The sequence below is a fragment of the Lepus europaeus genome, chromosome 2, assembly GCF_033115175.1.
Source record: "Lepus europaeus isolate LE1 chromosome 2, mLepTim1.pri, whole genome shotgun sequence".
Classification (NCBI taxonomy): Eukaryota; Metazoa; Chordata; class Mammalia; order Lagomorpha; family Leporidae; genus Lepus; species Lepus europaeus.
In genome coordinates, this window is record NC_084828.1 from 10,580,521 (window position 1) to 10,597,126 (window position 16,606).

General features: G+C 55.2%; 1 protein-coding gene across 3 annotated transcripts in view; it reads left to right on the plus strand.

The window, feature by feature from the left end:
- Positions 1–15,776, plus strand: part of RCAN1 (regulator of calcineurin 1) — an 83,331-nt gene extending 67,555 nt beyond the window's left edge. The window contains exons 1-4 of one of the 3 annotated variants that reach the window (XM_062205580.1): positions 7,814–7,982; positions 10,027–10,200; positions 11,676–11,835; positions 14,057–15,775. In XM_062205580.1, the coding sequence (XP_062061564.1) occupies positions 7,896–7,982; positions 10,027–10,200; positions 11,676–11,835; positions 14,057–14,229 (594 nt within the window). In that variant the 5' untranslated portion in view covers positions 7,814–7,895 and the 3' untranslated portion in view covers positions 14,230–15,775. Of the gene's footprint in view, positions 1–7,813; positions 7,983–8,052; positions 8,476–10,026; positions 10,201–11,675; positions 11,836–14,056 lie in introns of those variants that run through there. The other 2 variants (XM_062205589.1, XM_062205571.1) reach the window with 2 other exon arrangements.
- Positions 15,777–16,606: the final 830 nt, after the last annotated feature.

Here is a 16,606-nt window from a genome sequence, read left to right on the forward strand (position 1 = left end):
GCAAGCAAATTCTGCAGGAATCGCTAATACCATGGTTTTATTCTCGGCTGTACGGTCCACCGTCCTGTTCTGGCCCAATGGTTTCTTACCGATGACCGCTCCGGAAACCTGCCGTGGCGTACACGCACTTAAGCAGAATCAGGGTCGTCCCTGTACCTGCGTTTCACCATTGCCTGGCACTTTGAGCATCATTTCCGGAGTGGGAGAGACTGTCTCACCAACGCCCGGGGAGCTGCCCACTGGAAGCACATTGCCCCATCTTGGGCCAGGCAGAAATGTCCACCCGGGGCTGCCGTGTGAGGAGTGAGGGACGCATGCTCTGGATGGAGAAGTTGTTGGGTGTGGAGCAGTGTGACCCTCGGGATGGGTCCGCTATCCCGCCTGCACCCCTGGCACCTGGCAGGGGACTAAGCTCTCTTTGACAGATACTGAATTTGAGTAAGAGGCCAAAAACCCAAACAGCTCTGGGGTTTGGTCAGCCAGGGAAGGGCCAGTTGGAGACCATGGGGTCACTGGTGTTTGGGAAACACACGTTTCCCCAGGGGACATCTGCACAGAGCTCAGCGTGGCCACAGCTTCCTTTCTTGTCCCTCTCCTTGCACAAGTCAGAAATCTTCCTTCTGAAGAAAACATTCCAGTGTTTAAATATTGACAATTGACTGTTCTACAGTTGAGATGGCGAACCAACCGGGTCGTCCCCGGCCTGGGGCATGGGCCTGGAGCAGGCTACACACTTTGCGGGGTTGATGTCGGAGCCGTGGTGGGGTCGCGTGTGCTCCGCAGGTGTTGGAGTCACACAGGTCTGATTTCCTCATGTGACTTTCCCGACTGACCACGCCATCAGCCGTGGACACAGTGCCAAGTGTGGGAAGCAAGGGCCTGGTTCGTGGCTCTCGGCTGGAAACAGGGCGTAGGGTGGGGCATGGAAATAGGAGGTAAGAGCACAGGACCCACTTCGCCCTGCTCTTGGCAAAACAAAACAACAACAACAACAAACCAAACCATTTCTAGGCTGACTCCTGGGTTTTAAAACCGGCTGTGGATACACACTGGGTTTAGGAGAGTCACTGAGGACTGTGTTAAAGACCTAGAGATTTTAGCCACTACTGTCCTTGTGCCCTCCCTCCCTGGCCGTGTCGCCTTTGATCTTCTGCCTAGGTTGAGCCAGTCGCTTGCCAGGTATGAGTGTGCTGTTTGTGTTTGTCCCCAGCCCGGGGCAGGGCCAGGCGCACTGGAAGAAGCTTCCAGAATGAGCCCCTGGGCTCCCAGGCAAGGGCGTGGTTGGCGGTTCTTTCCAGAGTGAGTCTGAAACACGGCAGTGGGAGGAACAAGGCTCTCCCGTGGGCTGCCCTGCTCAGAAGCAGGACTCGGGCTTTGAGTGCGAAGGGGGGGGTTCCGGCGCCGGAATAAACCAGCCGTGGGGACTGCAATCCACAGTGGACCATGCACAGCCCGCTCCTGGGGCGATGCTTGCCCGGGTTCTTGTCTCTGCAGATCTACTCCCCTGGCTGGGCCCAGCATCAAAGCCAAAGTTACAATCAGTGATTAAACAAGGTGGGTGTGGAGAGGAACAGACCAGAAGGAGCGAGGAAGGGGTGACTAATGAGGGGGCCGTGGCCCCAGTCGTCTCTGAACGAAGCGCCACCTCCCTTAATCCTGTCTGCTGGTCTCCAGGTCGCTGCACGTCGCCCCGAGTCGCCCCTGGCTGTTTTCTTCATCTTAAACTTTGCACGCAGTGTGTTTCCAAGCAGTTACAGCTGGGCGGTTAACCTTTATGTACTAGGGAAGGATTGAGGTAATAAGGAAACGGGAGTTAATAGGCGGCTGCGCACACATGGAATTCGCAAACAAGACGGAATCCGCCGTGAACTGTGACCTCCGTCTTTGGAGTAGTTGTAGGAGCGCACCGCCCTGCTCTGAGATGGTGCCTTCCGCCTTGTCTGTCTGTCTGCCTGCCTGCCTTCCTCTCTCTTTTCCTTTTGGATGATTACGACTTTCCTTTATTTACCCCCTAAGCGCACAGACCACGATGGCTGGCGGTTAGCGCGCTGGCCTTGACCGCCGTGAGTGTGCCTCGCCGGTGCCTCCACCATTGGTGGCGCTGGCACACCGTGGCCATTCGTATCTTTTTTATCAGAGGAATTGGAAATCCTGAATCAGCCAGAGACACGCGTTATCTGCAGGCGCTCTTGCCCTGATTCGTGCAGAGCGCCAGGCTTCTCCGTAGCTTCCAAAGTCTCAAAAATGTGCCAGGCCGAAGTCTGTTATTAATCTCACTTCTTGGTAACCAACTCTGTTTTCCTACGGAAGACGGGTGCTTATTCAACTGAAAAGAGATTTTCTTTGAGGATGAGTTTCTCACCGCGGTTGGGGGGGTCCTCAGCTGTCCTTCTCCGCGGTTGGAGACCTGCACCCCCCTTCTTGCCCCAGGGCTTTGTGGGTAGGGCCTCCCATCGGGGAAAAACCGACTATCTGCATTGCTTTCCACTCTCCCTATGGCCAAGCGCATTTTACCTGTAATAAAACAACACTGACAGCAATAAATTCCTGAGCCGGAATCTGGCCTCCCCCGAACTCATTTCCTGAGTATTCCTGAAAGTGGTCAAAAGGAGCAATTCCCTTAGAGTTATCAAAAAAAGAAGTGTTGTTTTTTTTTTTTTCCACCTGTTGCCCGCCTCACATTTGCTCATCAAAAAGAAGCCTAAAGGAATTGGGAATTCAGTCACGTTGCCCTTTTGACAAATAGTCTGCCACCGTTTTTGACCATGAACCTCCCAAGTAAAGGGTTCTCAAACACATCTGCCCGCAAAGCATTTTGTTTGTAAACTCTACCCTAGGGACCGGCGCTCTGGCGTCACCTGTATCCCACATGGGCGAGTCCGGCTGCTCCACTTCCAGTCCAGCTCCCTGCTAATGCTCCCGAGAAAGCAGCATAAGACGGCCCAAGTGTTTGGGCCCCTGCACCCACATGGGAGACCCAGAAGAACCTCCTGGCTCCTGACTTCAGCCTGGCCCAGCCCCGGTCATTGCAGCCACTTGGAGAGGGACCCAGCTGTTGGAAGGTCTCTCCCTGTAACTCTGCCTTTCAAATAAATAAATAAATCTTTTAAAAAGTTATTCTTCACAAACTCCACTTCACAATGGACACCCGTATCAAACACACCCTAGAAATGGGCATTTAACAAGGACAAGGCGAGCAAATCCAGAGCTGAACTTGCTCCTCCTGGGGCCGGTGTGGGAGGCCTCTGCAGTGACCCCAGGAAGCCACGCAAGACCTGCGGGGCCTCCGTGGGGTGGGTCCGTGGTCTCCAGGGCCCAGTCCCTGCCCAGGCATCCTGCATGCCTCACGCAGCAAGGACATAGGAGGTCTGTGTCATGGAGGAGGGGACATCTCGGGCGTGCAACAGCAACCACGTGGTCTTGAGCACAGCCAAAACCTTCCCCTTGCCACGTGGCCTCCTGTGCTGGAAGGAATGGCCATGGCCATTCTCAGAATGCCCACGGCCCGGCCACTGTGGTGCCCCCTGGTGAGGTCAGGCTCCCAGCCTGCGGCAGGCAGGCCCTCACCCGGGTGCCTCTTTGAACGTCCACGTGGTCCACTCCCGTGGGTCCACCCGCATCTCCAGACAGACGCGGGACAAGCATTACTGAGGAGGGCTGCGGGGTGAAAGGGAGAGAGGGAGGCAGCGTCTCCCGGAGGAGAGGCCTCTGTCAGGGGCTCTGGAGGATGAAGAGGAGTTTTCCAGGTTGAGGACGGCACCTTCTGCAACCCAACCTACTAGTCGATAAAGACGCACAGGGGAAGACGGGGGTGGGGGCAGTGTCCCACATCGTACAGGAAAGAGCTACTCCAAAGGCTGCTGCTGTCTTGGGGGGGCTGAAAGGCCTAAGGTGTCGCTTTCAGAGCCTGAAGGGAAAGGCCACACCGCCTGCCACCCTCAGGTGGGCCGGGGCACTCCTGATACAAGGGCCACACGCAGAAGAGATCGCTGCTCCCTCTGCTCTGCACATCATGGCTTCAGCTGAGCCCTCTCCGATGAGCTCACCGCGCCCGGCTTTGGCTGAGCCCTCTCCGATGGGCTCACCGCGCCCCGGCTTCGGCTCAGCCCTCTCCGATGGGCTCACCGCGCCCCGGCTTCGGCTCAGCCCTCTCTGATGGGCTCACCGCGCCCCGGCTTCGGCTGAGCCCCCTCCAATGGGCCCACTTTGCAAAAGGCTTTGCTTGGCGCCACAGTCCCGGCCCCACCGTCTGCTCCTCCGAGGGGGTTTGTAACCGGCGTGCTGAGGTCATCCCGACTCTGCCCAAGGAAAGCGGTAACAGGGACGATGGAATTCGTCATAAACCTCACATTTTCCTCCCCCAAAATAGAAACTTCTTCATGAAAATGTGCACTAAATGCTGGGAGCCAGGGGAGGCACACGCAGGTTAAGAGACTCGTTTATGATTTTTACGGCCTGAGTGGAAGAAACGCAAACATCTAAAGCTGCGAGCTGACTGCAGCTTTTCCTGTCTTTGTTAACTTCGGGTTTCAGTTTTCCTGTGCTGAGTGTGCTTCCAGGAGCCCTGAGGAGGCCGCAGTGCTGGCCCTGGTTTCTCCAGATCACTCACGCTCATCCTTGTCTCCTAGGCCACAAGGAACAGGAAGTCATCTTTTATTTATTTGAAAGGCAGAGTTACAGAAGAGGCAGAGGCAGAGAGAGAGAGAAAGAGAGGTCTTCCATCTGTTGGTTCACTCCCCAGTTGGCCACAACAGCCAGAGATGCACCGATCAGGAGCCAGGAGCTTCTTCCAGGTCTCCCACATGGGTGCAGGGGCTTCTACTGCTTTCCCAGGCCATAGCAGAGAGCCGGATCAGAATGGAGCAGCCAGTACTCATATAGGATGCCGGCACTGCAGGCAGCGGCTTTACCTGCTATGCCACAGTGCGGCCCCAGGGAAGTCACCTTTTTAATTTCCACTGTGGATCAGTTTGTATTCTCAGTGTGGGAAAGCGCTACTTACAGAGTTCCTTGGTGTGGAACCGTTAGAAGTCCAAGTTCATGCCTCACACCGGGAGACCTGGAGTCAAAGACCCTTCTAACAAGAACCGCAGGAGTAGCAGAAGAGGGGAACCTGAGGCGAGTGGAAGCAGTGTTCCCTCTGAGGGAGGGCATAGGGGTTCCAGGAGACCCCTTGGCCAGCAGTGGGACCCAGGTGCCACTGAGGAGCCTGGCCACTCCACGTGGCACGCTGACAACTCGGACCTGCCCCACACTTCCCATGCTGCAGCCCCGAAAGTCTCAGGTGGCGGCCCCAGGGTCCCGCTCTCGGCCCAGTGATTCTTGCCAGGCAGCATCCATTCCAGCCTCCTTACAAAATAACAGCCCCCCCCCCCCCGAGCAGCCCCCCCATCCCACCACCCTGTAACTGGGCATGCTCGAACTCACTGAATTCGGTTCAAATGGAGCTCCTCACACGTGTCAGCCTTTGGGGGCAGCCTAGTGAAGTCTCCCTTTCCCTGAACAAAGACAGTTCAACGGTTTTCAGATACCTCACTGTTTTTTCTTTTTCTTATTCACATGATGAAGTCAATGCCGTAAATGTTAGTGGTTCAGTGCTGCCATCTCCGATCACAGTTTAAAAATCACCTTTGGCCAAGGTGGGCTGCTGGCGAAAGAAAGGAGGCGGCAGGGGGCCGGAGTGGGGAGAGGGAGCCTTGGGGATGCCCAGGCTTCTCTGGAGGACACAGCCGTGTCGTGTCCCCAGCCTGTCCCCTCCCCTGCTCCTTAGCCGCCCGCCAGGACCACTTCCCACACCCACAGCGCAGCCCCACCAGCACCACCGTCTACGCCGGCCTCCAGAACCCGCAGCGGATCCTGCCTGCATTTCCCTGGAAATGCAGCGCCTACCAGCCCGTCCCTGACACGAAGCCGGGAGGACCCCTCTGCCGTGTCTGACGCGTGCCCTCTGCTCCCCATGATTTAGAGGATGTGCGTGCGTCCAGGTCTTCCCGGGTCGGAGTCACGGGTAAACTGGCAAAGCGAGCATCCTGGGCGGTTTCTTACGTAACTGTGGCGGGCAGCACGGCACGGTACGCCGGAAGTGAAGCAGCCCTCTTCGCCCTCTTTGTGCAGGGATAAATGCACTGCTTTGTTTGTTTTGTTTTTGGTTTTTTTGTTTTGTTTTGTTTTTTTTCCTGTTTCATATATTCTTTTCATTCTTGGCTGACTTTAATGAAGTCCGTGTTTAAAAGTCAATAGTAGGGTTCCATTGAACTTCGGAAGCTCAAGAGCTGTCCCTGTGTGCCCCTGAACCAAAAAAAAAAAAAAAAAAATTGTGAGTCCATAAAATTGGCAGGAAGGACTAGGACTAGTGTGTCATTGGGTCTAAAGGTGAGAAGTGCCCAGAAGTTTCTGGAGTTGTCCCCTGAGAAAGAACCACAGGCAGTCTTGCTCCCAGGGGTACGTCTCCAGTCCAGGCACACAAAGGGGCCAACTGAGCTAACTTTATTTACAGCATGCATGCTTTCCATTTCCTTGTCCTTTCTTCATTTAAAAAAATTATTTTCATTTTATTTGAAAGGCAGAGAGACACAGGAGGAGAAAGAGAAAATACGCACTTGCATGTGCGCGTACACGCGCGCGCACACACACACACACACGAGTCCTTTCTTCCACTGGTCTAGCCCCCAAACACTGGGCCAGACTGAAGCCAGAAGCCAACCCACATCTCGTGTGTGTGTGTGTGTGTGTGTGAGAGAGAGAGAGAGAGAGAGAGAGAGAGAGAGAGAGACTCAAGGATCTGCTGCCCCCAGGATGGGCATTAGCAGGAAGGTGGGACTTGAACTTGGGCCCTGATATGGGATGTGGCTTCCCACGCACCATGTTAGCCCACTGGCCACCACACCCCCCTTTTTAAATGCCGTCCAAGTTTCTGAGCAGAGCCTCTTGGCGTTTTTCCTTCTCCGTTTCTGAAGCCAGAGTCTCTGAAATGTCTTTGTGTCTCTTTGCCTGAATTTGGTAACCCTTAGATAACAATCACGGTGTTGCGTTAGCCCTGGTTCTTACATGACAGTTTCTCTTGAAGTTATCAAGAGAAAAGTCCTAGGATCGCTTCCCACCGTGCCACCCTGTGCCAGCAGGATTCGGGACAGTCATCCAATACAGTTCAACAGGGAAGAGGTGGCGGAGGGAAAAAATGCTACATTTCGAAGAATTCCACCCTTTGCTTTAGAAGCAGAGTTCACTGACCCAGACAGAGGCCCACACGTTTCCTCTACTGCCCCACTCTGAAACGCGACTGAGAGGTTTTCAGGAAAGCACAGGGACCCAGCAGCTCCCCAGGACTTTGGTTTCCAGGTCTCCCGAAGCCTCGAAACTCCGCCGCCGGCAGCTAATTGCTGTTTACTGCCACGGCCCCTGGTCCCTCCTCTGCTGTAACATTTTCCATCTCCAGGAGGGTCGTCCCATTCAGCAGGGAGCGTGGTGTCCGACTGGCTGAATGGGATTACCACCAGTGGAAACTATGCCGCAAGAGCCCTTGCTAAAGCAGCTGCGAAGCAAACCTCAGCTGTTTTTTCCATCCTCCCGGAGCGGGGAGTTAATTAGCATAGGGAAAATGACTAAGGTGTTGACGTCACCTCTTTCCAGTAGAAACTTAGACTTTGTCCCCGTCTGCCTTGCAAGCATGCAGGACTTGACTCAGGAATTTGCTGTCCAAACAGGATGCTCTGGACGCTGTGTGTGTGTGTGTGTGTGGTTTTTTTTTTTTTAAGTTGTTCTTCCCGCCCAGGGGGCCGGCCCTGGGTGCTTTATAAGGGCCGGCTCCAGAAAGAACCTACACACAGCCTCTCACCCCGGACCGCGCCTGGGGGCCTCACTGCCTGTCTCTAGCGCTCCCTCTGTAAGGAAGCAAGATGCACTTTAGGAACTTTAACTACAGCTTTAGCTCCCTGATTGCCTGTGTGGCAAACAGTGAGATCTTCAGCGAAAGTGAAACCAGGGTAAGGCTTCTAAATGTCACGTGATTTGGGAGCTTTTTTTTTTTTTTTTTTTTTTTTTTTCCAAAGCCTCTTGCCGGGACTATGACCTGAAATAGTTGGGGTGGGTATGTGTCTCTCTTGGGTGTTTTTTCTTGGGTTTTTTGGTTTTTGTTTTTTGTTTTTGTTTTTTTTTTTTTTTTGAGTTTTGAGTTTTGAGATCAATCCGAAGTGTGAGCTTCACCCAGCTGTTGCCTGCAGAATTATCGCTGAAGGAGCTTGCAAAGATCTCGTTGTTTGAGAACAGACAGGCCCCCCCAGGGCTGGCTCCTAGAGAGGCAGAGTTTTGGCACCGGGCGTTTTTTTTCTCCTCCTGCGTGGGCTGTAACTCAGCTCTTTGGAGGGAGGCCTCTCCTGACGGTGCACGTGGGACCGGTTACTTTTGACAGCGAGAGTTCAGAATAATTTGGCTTCATCCCGGGAAAGAAATGTTCTAAAGACCGTGTGCATGCTTGTGGTAAGGACAGGGGCCTGGCCCCGAGCCCCCAGATTTCTCTGGCCAGGGGACATGCAGCGGTGGCAAACGGTGAAACGGGGTGCACCATCGGAGCGCGGGGTGCACGTGCCTCCTGGGGCGGCACCTCTCACTGCCGGTAGAGAAGCAGTCAGCAACCTTCCACGCTGCCCGTTGCCTTTTCGCTTGATTAAAACGTCAGACTTTTCCCTGGTGGCTCTCCAGCTGTCCTGCTGACCTCCAGGAACGAGTGTGATGGGACGTGGGTGCTCTGCTTGCCGGCTGGGGGGTGGGGTACATGCCGTGTCCCCAAGCCATGTTGGGACATATGTAGGGTGTCTTTTTTTTTTTTTTTTTTTTTTTTGGTGGTTGGTTTTCTTTTCTAAATCAAGTTTAAGTCCATAATTCCATATGATGGTTGTTGGCTGCAGCCATGGTTCTTGCGCGGGCTCGTACAGCACCTGCTGTGTGTGGAGGAGGGAACATGAGATTAGCCTGATGTGAGGATGAAGTGGTTTTCTGTCTCCAGTCCAGAGAGGCTGCCCCCAACCGTGTAGGCTCTCAGTTAGTCCTAGCAGGAGAGTGGCGTGATAATAACCCGGATTTAACACAGAACATGAATTCGTTTGATTCTGGTCCTGAGCCCTGACTTATACCCTAAAAGTCTTTATCAAAGTCATCTCTCCCGAGTTCTGAATCATAACTCCAAAATTACATGATTGGTCACAGAGCCACTTGATGAGGTCATGTGAAATTCCAGATTTACCAGGGCGCGCCGTGCCAGAAACTTGACCATGCCGGAGAGGCACAGGAGCTGTAGTAGGCGGTGATGAAACCATGCCCAGGCATCTGCTGCTCCTGCTCCCCGACGTGCCTCTGCAGAGCCCCCTACTGGGCAAGTCGCAGCCAGGGTCACAAACTGGCGGTGAACATTCCGGAAGATCTCCTCTCCTATTCAGCATCCTGGCTCCCATGGCGCCCTTGGACACAGCAGCTGCTCAGGACCCCAGCTCCGGGGGAACCCCCTCCTTCCCAGTCACCCCCTAACGCTGCCTTTCCCTTGGGTTCCCACAGCCTGTCCAAGGTGTTTGAGAACACTCAGGGCCCTGCAGCCTGCCTGGAAGCGCTCCCTGAGCCCCACCTCCCTCTCTGGTAGGACCCTGAGCATTACCCAGGAGGTGGCCGAAGCGCCAGTTTCCTGAAACTGAGCGTAGGTTCTCCAAATGTAGGCTCTTTGATGTTTCTAAATTCTCACCGGAGCAGGTGTGTGCATCGGTACACCACATGGGCCCACTTGCAACACATTAATTTTTAAACCACTATTATTTTAAAGAGTTAAAAATAACAGATGGAGATTGAAACAATAGTAAGCGTGTTTAGAACCTACTCGGGCTCTCCCATCAGCTTGGTTGTCTGTGAGTCTTGGTGACTGACATGCTGGTTAAATGAGCTTAGTAGTGGGAAGGTGGCCTGTCCCCAGGGTCTCTGCGAGGAAACCCCGAGGTGAGGTCCAGGTAGAGTCTGACTTCTTTTGCTTTCACTCTCGTTTTCCAGGCCAAATTCGAGTCCCTGTTCAGGACCTATGACAAGGATATCACCTTCCAGTACTTTAAGAGCTTTAAGCGGGTCCGGATCAACTTCAGCAACCCCTTATCCGCGGCAGACGCCCGGCTCCAGCTGCACAAGACCGAGTTTCTCGGGAAGGAAATGAAGTTATATTTTGCTCAGGTGAGCCGGGCTCGTGTGCGTGCAGCTTTCTCGTTAACACGCAGATCACGTCCCATGCTGATAGGAAACACCAGGAAGCCCCTGTGAGCGAGAGGCAGGGGCCATCCTCGAATCCTCCGCTCCACGCCTTGTATTCCAGAAGACAGCAAGAGCAGGCCTGGGGTGGAGAGATGGTGGTCATTCAGTGTGCTTGCGGGAGGGGGCGGGGTCTGCTCCTGGGCGGGGCTTCAGAGCAGTGGGCGGGGTCTGCTTGGGGGCAGTGCTCTGGGGGCGGGGCACAGCCTGCTCCAGCCTGGGTGGACCAGAACTCTGCAGGTTCTCAAGGCCACTGTGTTTCGTGGGGAACGGACCAGAACTCTGCAGGTTCTCAAGGCCGCTGTGTTTCGTGGGGAACGGGGCACCTGCAAGTGTGCACCCAGATGGGCTGGAAAGGGAAAGGTGGCTCAGACAGGTAGCAGGTGCTCAGGAATGCCCCAGGCGAAGTCGGTGCTGTGCGAGGGGTTGCCTCTTCTCCTGCCCACCTTCAGGGTCTCCCCTAAAGTCCCACTTGACTTTGTAACAGGGGCCTGACAGGTTGTCAGGGGAGGGAAACAGCTTCCAAAAGATTCCTCCCCATCGAGTCCCCATTCGGCCCCTGGGCCCCTCCTTGTGGAGACTGGAAGCCCCTCCGACTGCACCTAGGGAGAGCAGACTTTGGGGCCATTTGTGCATAAATTAAAGTGGGGCAGGGTCCCCCACACCGCTGGGCTGGGCCCTGACCCTGGGCCTCCAGGCTTTCTCCCGTGTATACACCCCTCTCTGCAGTGGATGAGACTTTAGGACAATCATAGTGCACGCTCCTTGTGAACATTGGAGGGAGGTGGCGGGGGGGGGGGGGGTGGAGTGCGTGTTGAAGCACAGAGAAAACCCAGACTGACAAACCTCCCGGGCCAGGTCTTCCCAGCAGCCCTGGCACACCTCGTAAGACCAAACCAGGAGTACGGGTTGTCGTCCCTTAATAGTTTTAATGGTTTTCAAATCTCCTGGGGAGTAGGTTTGCCCGAGCCACCTGGAGTGGGGGGGGGCCGCCTGGGAGGAGGGGGTGGAGCCCTGGCTCCCGTGCCTGCCTCAGCCTGGGGAGAGCTGTGCGTCATCTCAGAGGCGTGGCCCAGCCGTGGACGTCAGGAGATGCCTGCGTGCTGTGCGGAGCTGGGAGGCACTGATTCCGAGGTCCCTTCTGACCTCCACGACCCCGTGGCTGTGCTGCTTCTGGTCATGAACCAAGGGCTCCTGTGAACGTGCTTAGCCCAGGTCAGGCACGGTTCCTGGCAGTGCCCCAGGAAGGAGCCCTCAGTGTGGGTGCATCCTACCTGGAGCCCAGAAGCCTCTCTACCACTTTCCAGGGCGCCCCAGGGCTGCTGGGAGTCCCCCTGGGGTCGTCCGTGCCCTGCTGCCGTCTGCTCTGACTCACAGCCTCTCTCTCTCTGTCTCCTCAGACTTTGCACATAGGCAGCTCACACCTGGCCCCGCCCAACCCAGACAAGCAATTCCTCATCTCCCCGCCTGCCTCTCCGCCGGTCGGCTGGAAGCAAGTGGAAGATGCCACGCCAGTCATAAACTATGATCTTTTATATGCTATCTCCAAGCTGGGGCCAGGTAAGCAGCCCTCTCGGGTGGGGAGGAGGCAGAGAGGCCTGGGGAAGTGGTGCCGCAGGCCCCCTCACCCTGGAGCAGAGGTATCACCACTGTCCTTTCTGGCCCTCGCGCCGTCAGTGCCGGCGTGACCTGGGCATCCGTCTGCATCCTTGCCCTGCATTGCTGGGCACTGGTGTTCCCTAGAAAGGTGCACGAGGAACCGGCACTGGCTGTGAGATGGGCCCCACGGGAGCCCAGCTCTTACCACCTAGCCCAGCCCTTATGGGTGGCTCGAACCCTGGCCCCAAGTCCTCTCGCCTTGGCTGGGGATGAACATCTGGGCTTTGGGAAGGGAGAATGGACCGCTCTTTCAGAAAGGTGGCTTCTTCATCAAGGTCATTTTCCCCACCCATCAGCTCCTCACCCTGCCTTGGTAGCAGGTGCAGGAGGAGGACTGTGGCCTGGGGTGGAGAGCCTGCCCCTACCCTCCGGGCCCCAAATGGGTTCTCTGCTGAGTTTGCCAAGGAAAGAGGAGGGTCCCAGCCTGGGAGCGAATGTTCCAGGCAGGGCTGGAGCCTCAGGCTTCCCATCTGTCCAATGGGTCTTCCTGGGTGACTCTGACCACCACGGAGTCAAAGCCCTTCTCACGGTGCCCTCAGTACAGCTGTGGGAAACAGTGACAGGGCGCTGGCGGCTGTCCTGTCTGCTCGGCGTTGGCCCAGGAGCCAGGGGTGAAGGAGGATTTGGGGGCGAGAGGTACAAGCCCCCTCTTTCCCCCTCCATGGAGCAAATCAAATAAATACCGAGACCTCGTCTGCCCTTGGTGGGCGGGCGATCCCTCATCCCTCTGGGCCGGGGTTGAAAAGTCTCCACTTCTGAAAAACCGTCCACACGGAAATGCCGTCAGCCGTGCAAAGCCAGGGTCATGTTACCCCCTGCCGCTGTGGGCGTCAAGGTCGAGATCCAACACAGCCCGTATGAGGCAGCTGCGGGCGGGGTACATTAGTGGAGCTGACGTCAAGCGTCTGGCCTGCCCGCTCAGGAGACACGGGACGGCAGGGGTGCCCACAGCTGCCAGACCGCCCTGGAGGTCACGAGAAACGCTGTCCCGCTCCAGCACCCGCTGGAGAAGGCCCTTCTAGAATAATGGCCATCACCAGATCGGTCTGCCTGTGTTTTCCGTGTGCACAGCTCAGCTCTGCCTCCTGGCCAGCTGCATGGCAGAGATGTTGCAGATAACAGTCCTGACTCCGGCTGGCGCTGCGGCTCACTAGGCTAATCCTCCGCCTTGCGGCGCCGGCACACCGGGTTCTAGTCCCAGTCGGGGCACCGATCCTGTCCCGGTTGCCCCTCTTCCAGGCCAGCTCTCTGCTGTGGCCAGGGAGTGCAGTGGAGGATGGCCCAGGTGCTTGGGCCCTGCACCCCATGGGAGACCAGGATAAGCACCTGGCTTCTGCCATCGGATCAGCGCGGTGCGCCGGCCGCAGCGCGCTACCGCGGCGGCCATTGGAGGGTGAACCAACGGCAAAAGGAAGACCTTTCTCTCTGTCTCTCTCTCTCTCACTATCCACTCTGCCTGTCAAAAATAAAAAAATTAAAAAAAAAAAAAAAAAAAAACAGTCCTGACTCCTCAGCTGTCCGGATCAGGGCTGCTGGGGAGACGGATGAGGGCTTGCGAAGCTCCTGGGCCAGCATTTGCAGTGACCTGTCTGACCTCCACACCTGAGCCAAGGCTCCTTTACCCTTTCAAGGCCAAGGCCAAGGCCATTCCAGTCTTGCCTTCTAAGGGTAGTAAGCTGGTGTCAGAAAAAGGGCCGTGGGGTCAGCCTGGCTCAGTGCAGCCACAGCTGTGCCCGCACTCAGGCCTCCTGCCAGTCCCTAGGGTGCACCCCACCCCCGAGGGAGGCTCCGGAGGTGTCTTCCTGAGCAGGTCCACTCACAACACCTGTTCCCTGAGCTGATGTCCGGCGGGTGTGGTGCTGTAACCGAGAAAGCACATCCTTTCTGTAGCTCTTGCACGCCCGGACGTAGCGTTTGACTGAAAGCAGTCCCACACCCACAGACCGTAGATGTGAGTCTTTTCCTGAATGAACCACCAAAGCAATGCAACTCCGCAAGGTATCCAGCCGTGTCCCTCACCCCCTGGGACATAGGCGGAAGCTTGGCTCAGCAGACCCCTAACTATTGTCCCCTCCATGCCAGGGCTTGTCCTATTTACCTTGCAACTGCTTTGTGTCCCCAGGGGGCAAGTATGAGCTGCACGCGGCCACCGACACCACTCCCAGTGTGGTGGTGCACGTATGTGAGAGCGACCAAGAGAACGAGGAGGAAGAGGAGGTGGAGAGAATGAAGAGACCCAAACCAAAAATTATCCAGACCAGAAGGCCCGAGTTCACGCCGATCCACCTGGGCTGAGCCGGCACGGGGCCGGAGAAGCATCCGAGTCGCACTCACGGGACAGGGTCATTGACTGTGCCAGTCGCCCGTCACAACTTTGGAGGTGGCAGCCATGACCGCCGTGGCGGAAATTCCAGTTCCTGTTGCTCGGAAGAGAATCAAGGCTTTGTCTCCTTGTCCCAGTCCGTGTGCTTGGCACCTGGGAAGGACCGGGGCCGCCCGCTGCGTCTGCGGCGCTCGCGCGTGGACGTTTGGGGACGTCTTGAGTAAACCAGTCACAGTAGCGTTTTGTACTTGTTCTTTTCTGGTAGGTTCTGTTTTTGCTGAGGGCAGGCGGACCCTCGGGTCTGGGCAAGCCTTCTGTTTCTGAGCAGCCCACAGGGTGGATTGTCCCGGTGGAAAGGAGCACCCCGCCAGGCCACCAGGCGTGGAGTGCCGAGAGGTCGTGAAAACACCCACAATGCCACGTGGAAATGGTAGCGTCCGATTCCTCCCTCCCGGTCTAATGTTTGTGCATGTATATCTCCGATCTTCAAGACTAAGCCTTGTTCGTGTATGAACTTACGCCACTGTTCTTTTACGTCTTTTGGGAAGCTGGGAACGCATTCGAGAAGTGCATCACTCTTTCGGATCCTCCACTCCTTTGCAACAGCACTCACCATGTGGCATGCTACCTAGAGTACATGCACGTGCTTTTGCAAAAAAAAAAAAAAAAAGAAAAAGAAAAAGAAAAAAAAATCAGTTGATCCGAAAGCCCAGTGCAGAGTTTCACTGCCAGCTTTGAGTGGGTGCGACATTCTGGTTTAGGTGGTTGGGGTTGGGCTTCGGTTTCCATTGTTCCTTTTACATGGTGGCGTGTGCATGTGAATCAGAGCCAAAAACCTCCTTGGGAACTGTTGGTTGACAGAGCTGACTCGTCACCCCCAGCGAAACACCGAGACGAACTTGTAAATAAAGCCGGCGGCCTCTGTTCACGCCTGCGGGATACTCGGGTGAAAAGGCCGTGGGAGAACAGTGGCGGATGTACTAACCTCCCTGTGAAGTGTATGTTGTAGAGACTTGTAACGGGGTTGAGTTCAAAGCATGTCAAGTGGGTAGTAGCCATGTGTTGCTATGAGAGGGATGCAGTGCCTTTTCCCATGAATTCCTGGCGGAATTGTTGCCCTAGGTAAACATTTGTAATTTTTTTCTAGTTGTAACGTGTCCATCTGGTAAATAGCTATTATATTTTGGCCTTACAATACCATAACAGAGTGTGTCATTTTGAAATGCCTAATGCCAAGTGACAGGTGCATGCTTTGGCAATTTGAAAGATGGTCCTCTTTCTTTGAGAAGAAAATGCGTTTGCATTCAATCCTTCGATTGCTCATATCAAGAAATTGATTGAATGTTCTCAAAACCCCGTTTGCAGTCCTTGGTAGGAGAGAGCATTGCATAGCTCCTCAAGTGTTTCTCGTTAAGTGCTTTTAAACTGGAGAGGCAAACCTCAAAGTATTTTTTTTAACTTCGTTCTCTAATAAATCAGCACAACACGCTCCTTACGGAAACACCGCTGGCCTTTTTATTCCTTGGACCTATCTGTGATCTCAGCTCTGCGGTCTCGGAGGTGGAGGTCGCGTTCCTGTGGGCTTAGAGCCTCCGAATTCTGCCCTCTGGTTCACAGAGGGTCCCCCACACGCACCGAACATCGCCAAGGAGAGGGCGAATGGCGTGAAAGTGGAGTCAGTAGTCTAGGCGGAGGCTCAGCCCACTACGCCACAGCGCTGGCCCCGGAATTCTTATTTCAAATGTTGGTGAGCTTCCTGGCCATGCCAGAAAAACCTACTTGGTGTTTATTTGCTGAAGTCCAGCAATGATATTAATCCTGATGATGGTTAATAGTAGGCATTGCTTCATGAAGATGCACATGCTACTTTTTTCTCGCGAAAAAACATTTCTTTTCTTGTTTGAAAGGTGGAGCAACAGAGAGAGAGAGAGAGAGAGAGAGAGATCGATCGATCGATCTTTCTTCCTCTGGTTCACTCCCCAAACGGCCGCAATAGCCATGGCTGCAGCTTAACACGCTGTGGCCACAATGCCAATCCCCATCGCCTTTTTCTCCCCTTCTCCAAGAAGCGCCATCCTGTCATTATTTCCCAGGAACGCTTGCGTCCCTTAAAGCCGTAGCTGAGTGTGTTCGGGGTTTAGACGCAGCGGGACACCTGGGTATTGAGCACCTTCACTAATTGACTACCTGGGGGAAGGGAGGACGTCCTTCCAGGCAGGAGTACAGGGAGGGGCCGTCGTTTGCCACCGTCTGAATCAGTAGGAGCCCTGCCAGGGAGAGCTGCGCTGAGAAGGGTGCCACCCTGGGGTCCTAGTTCATAACGGTGGAAGAGGGCTGCAAGGAGACCGC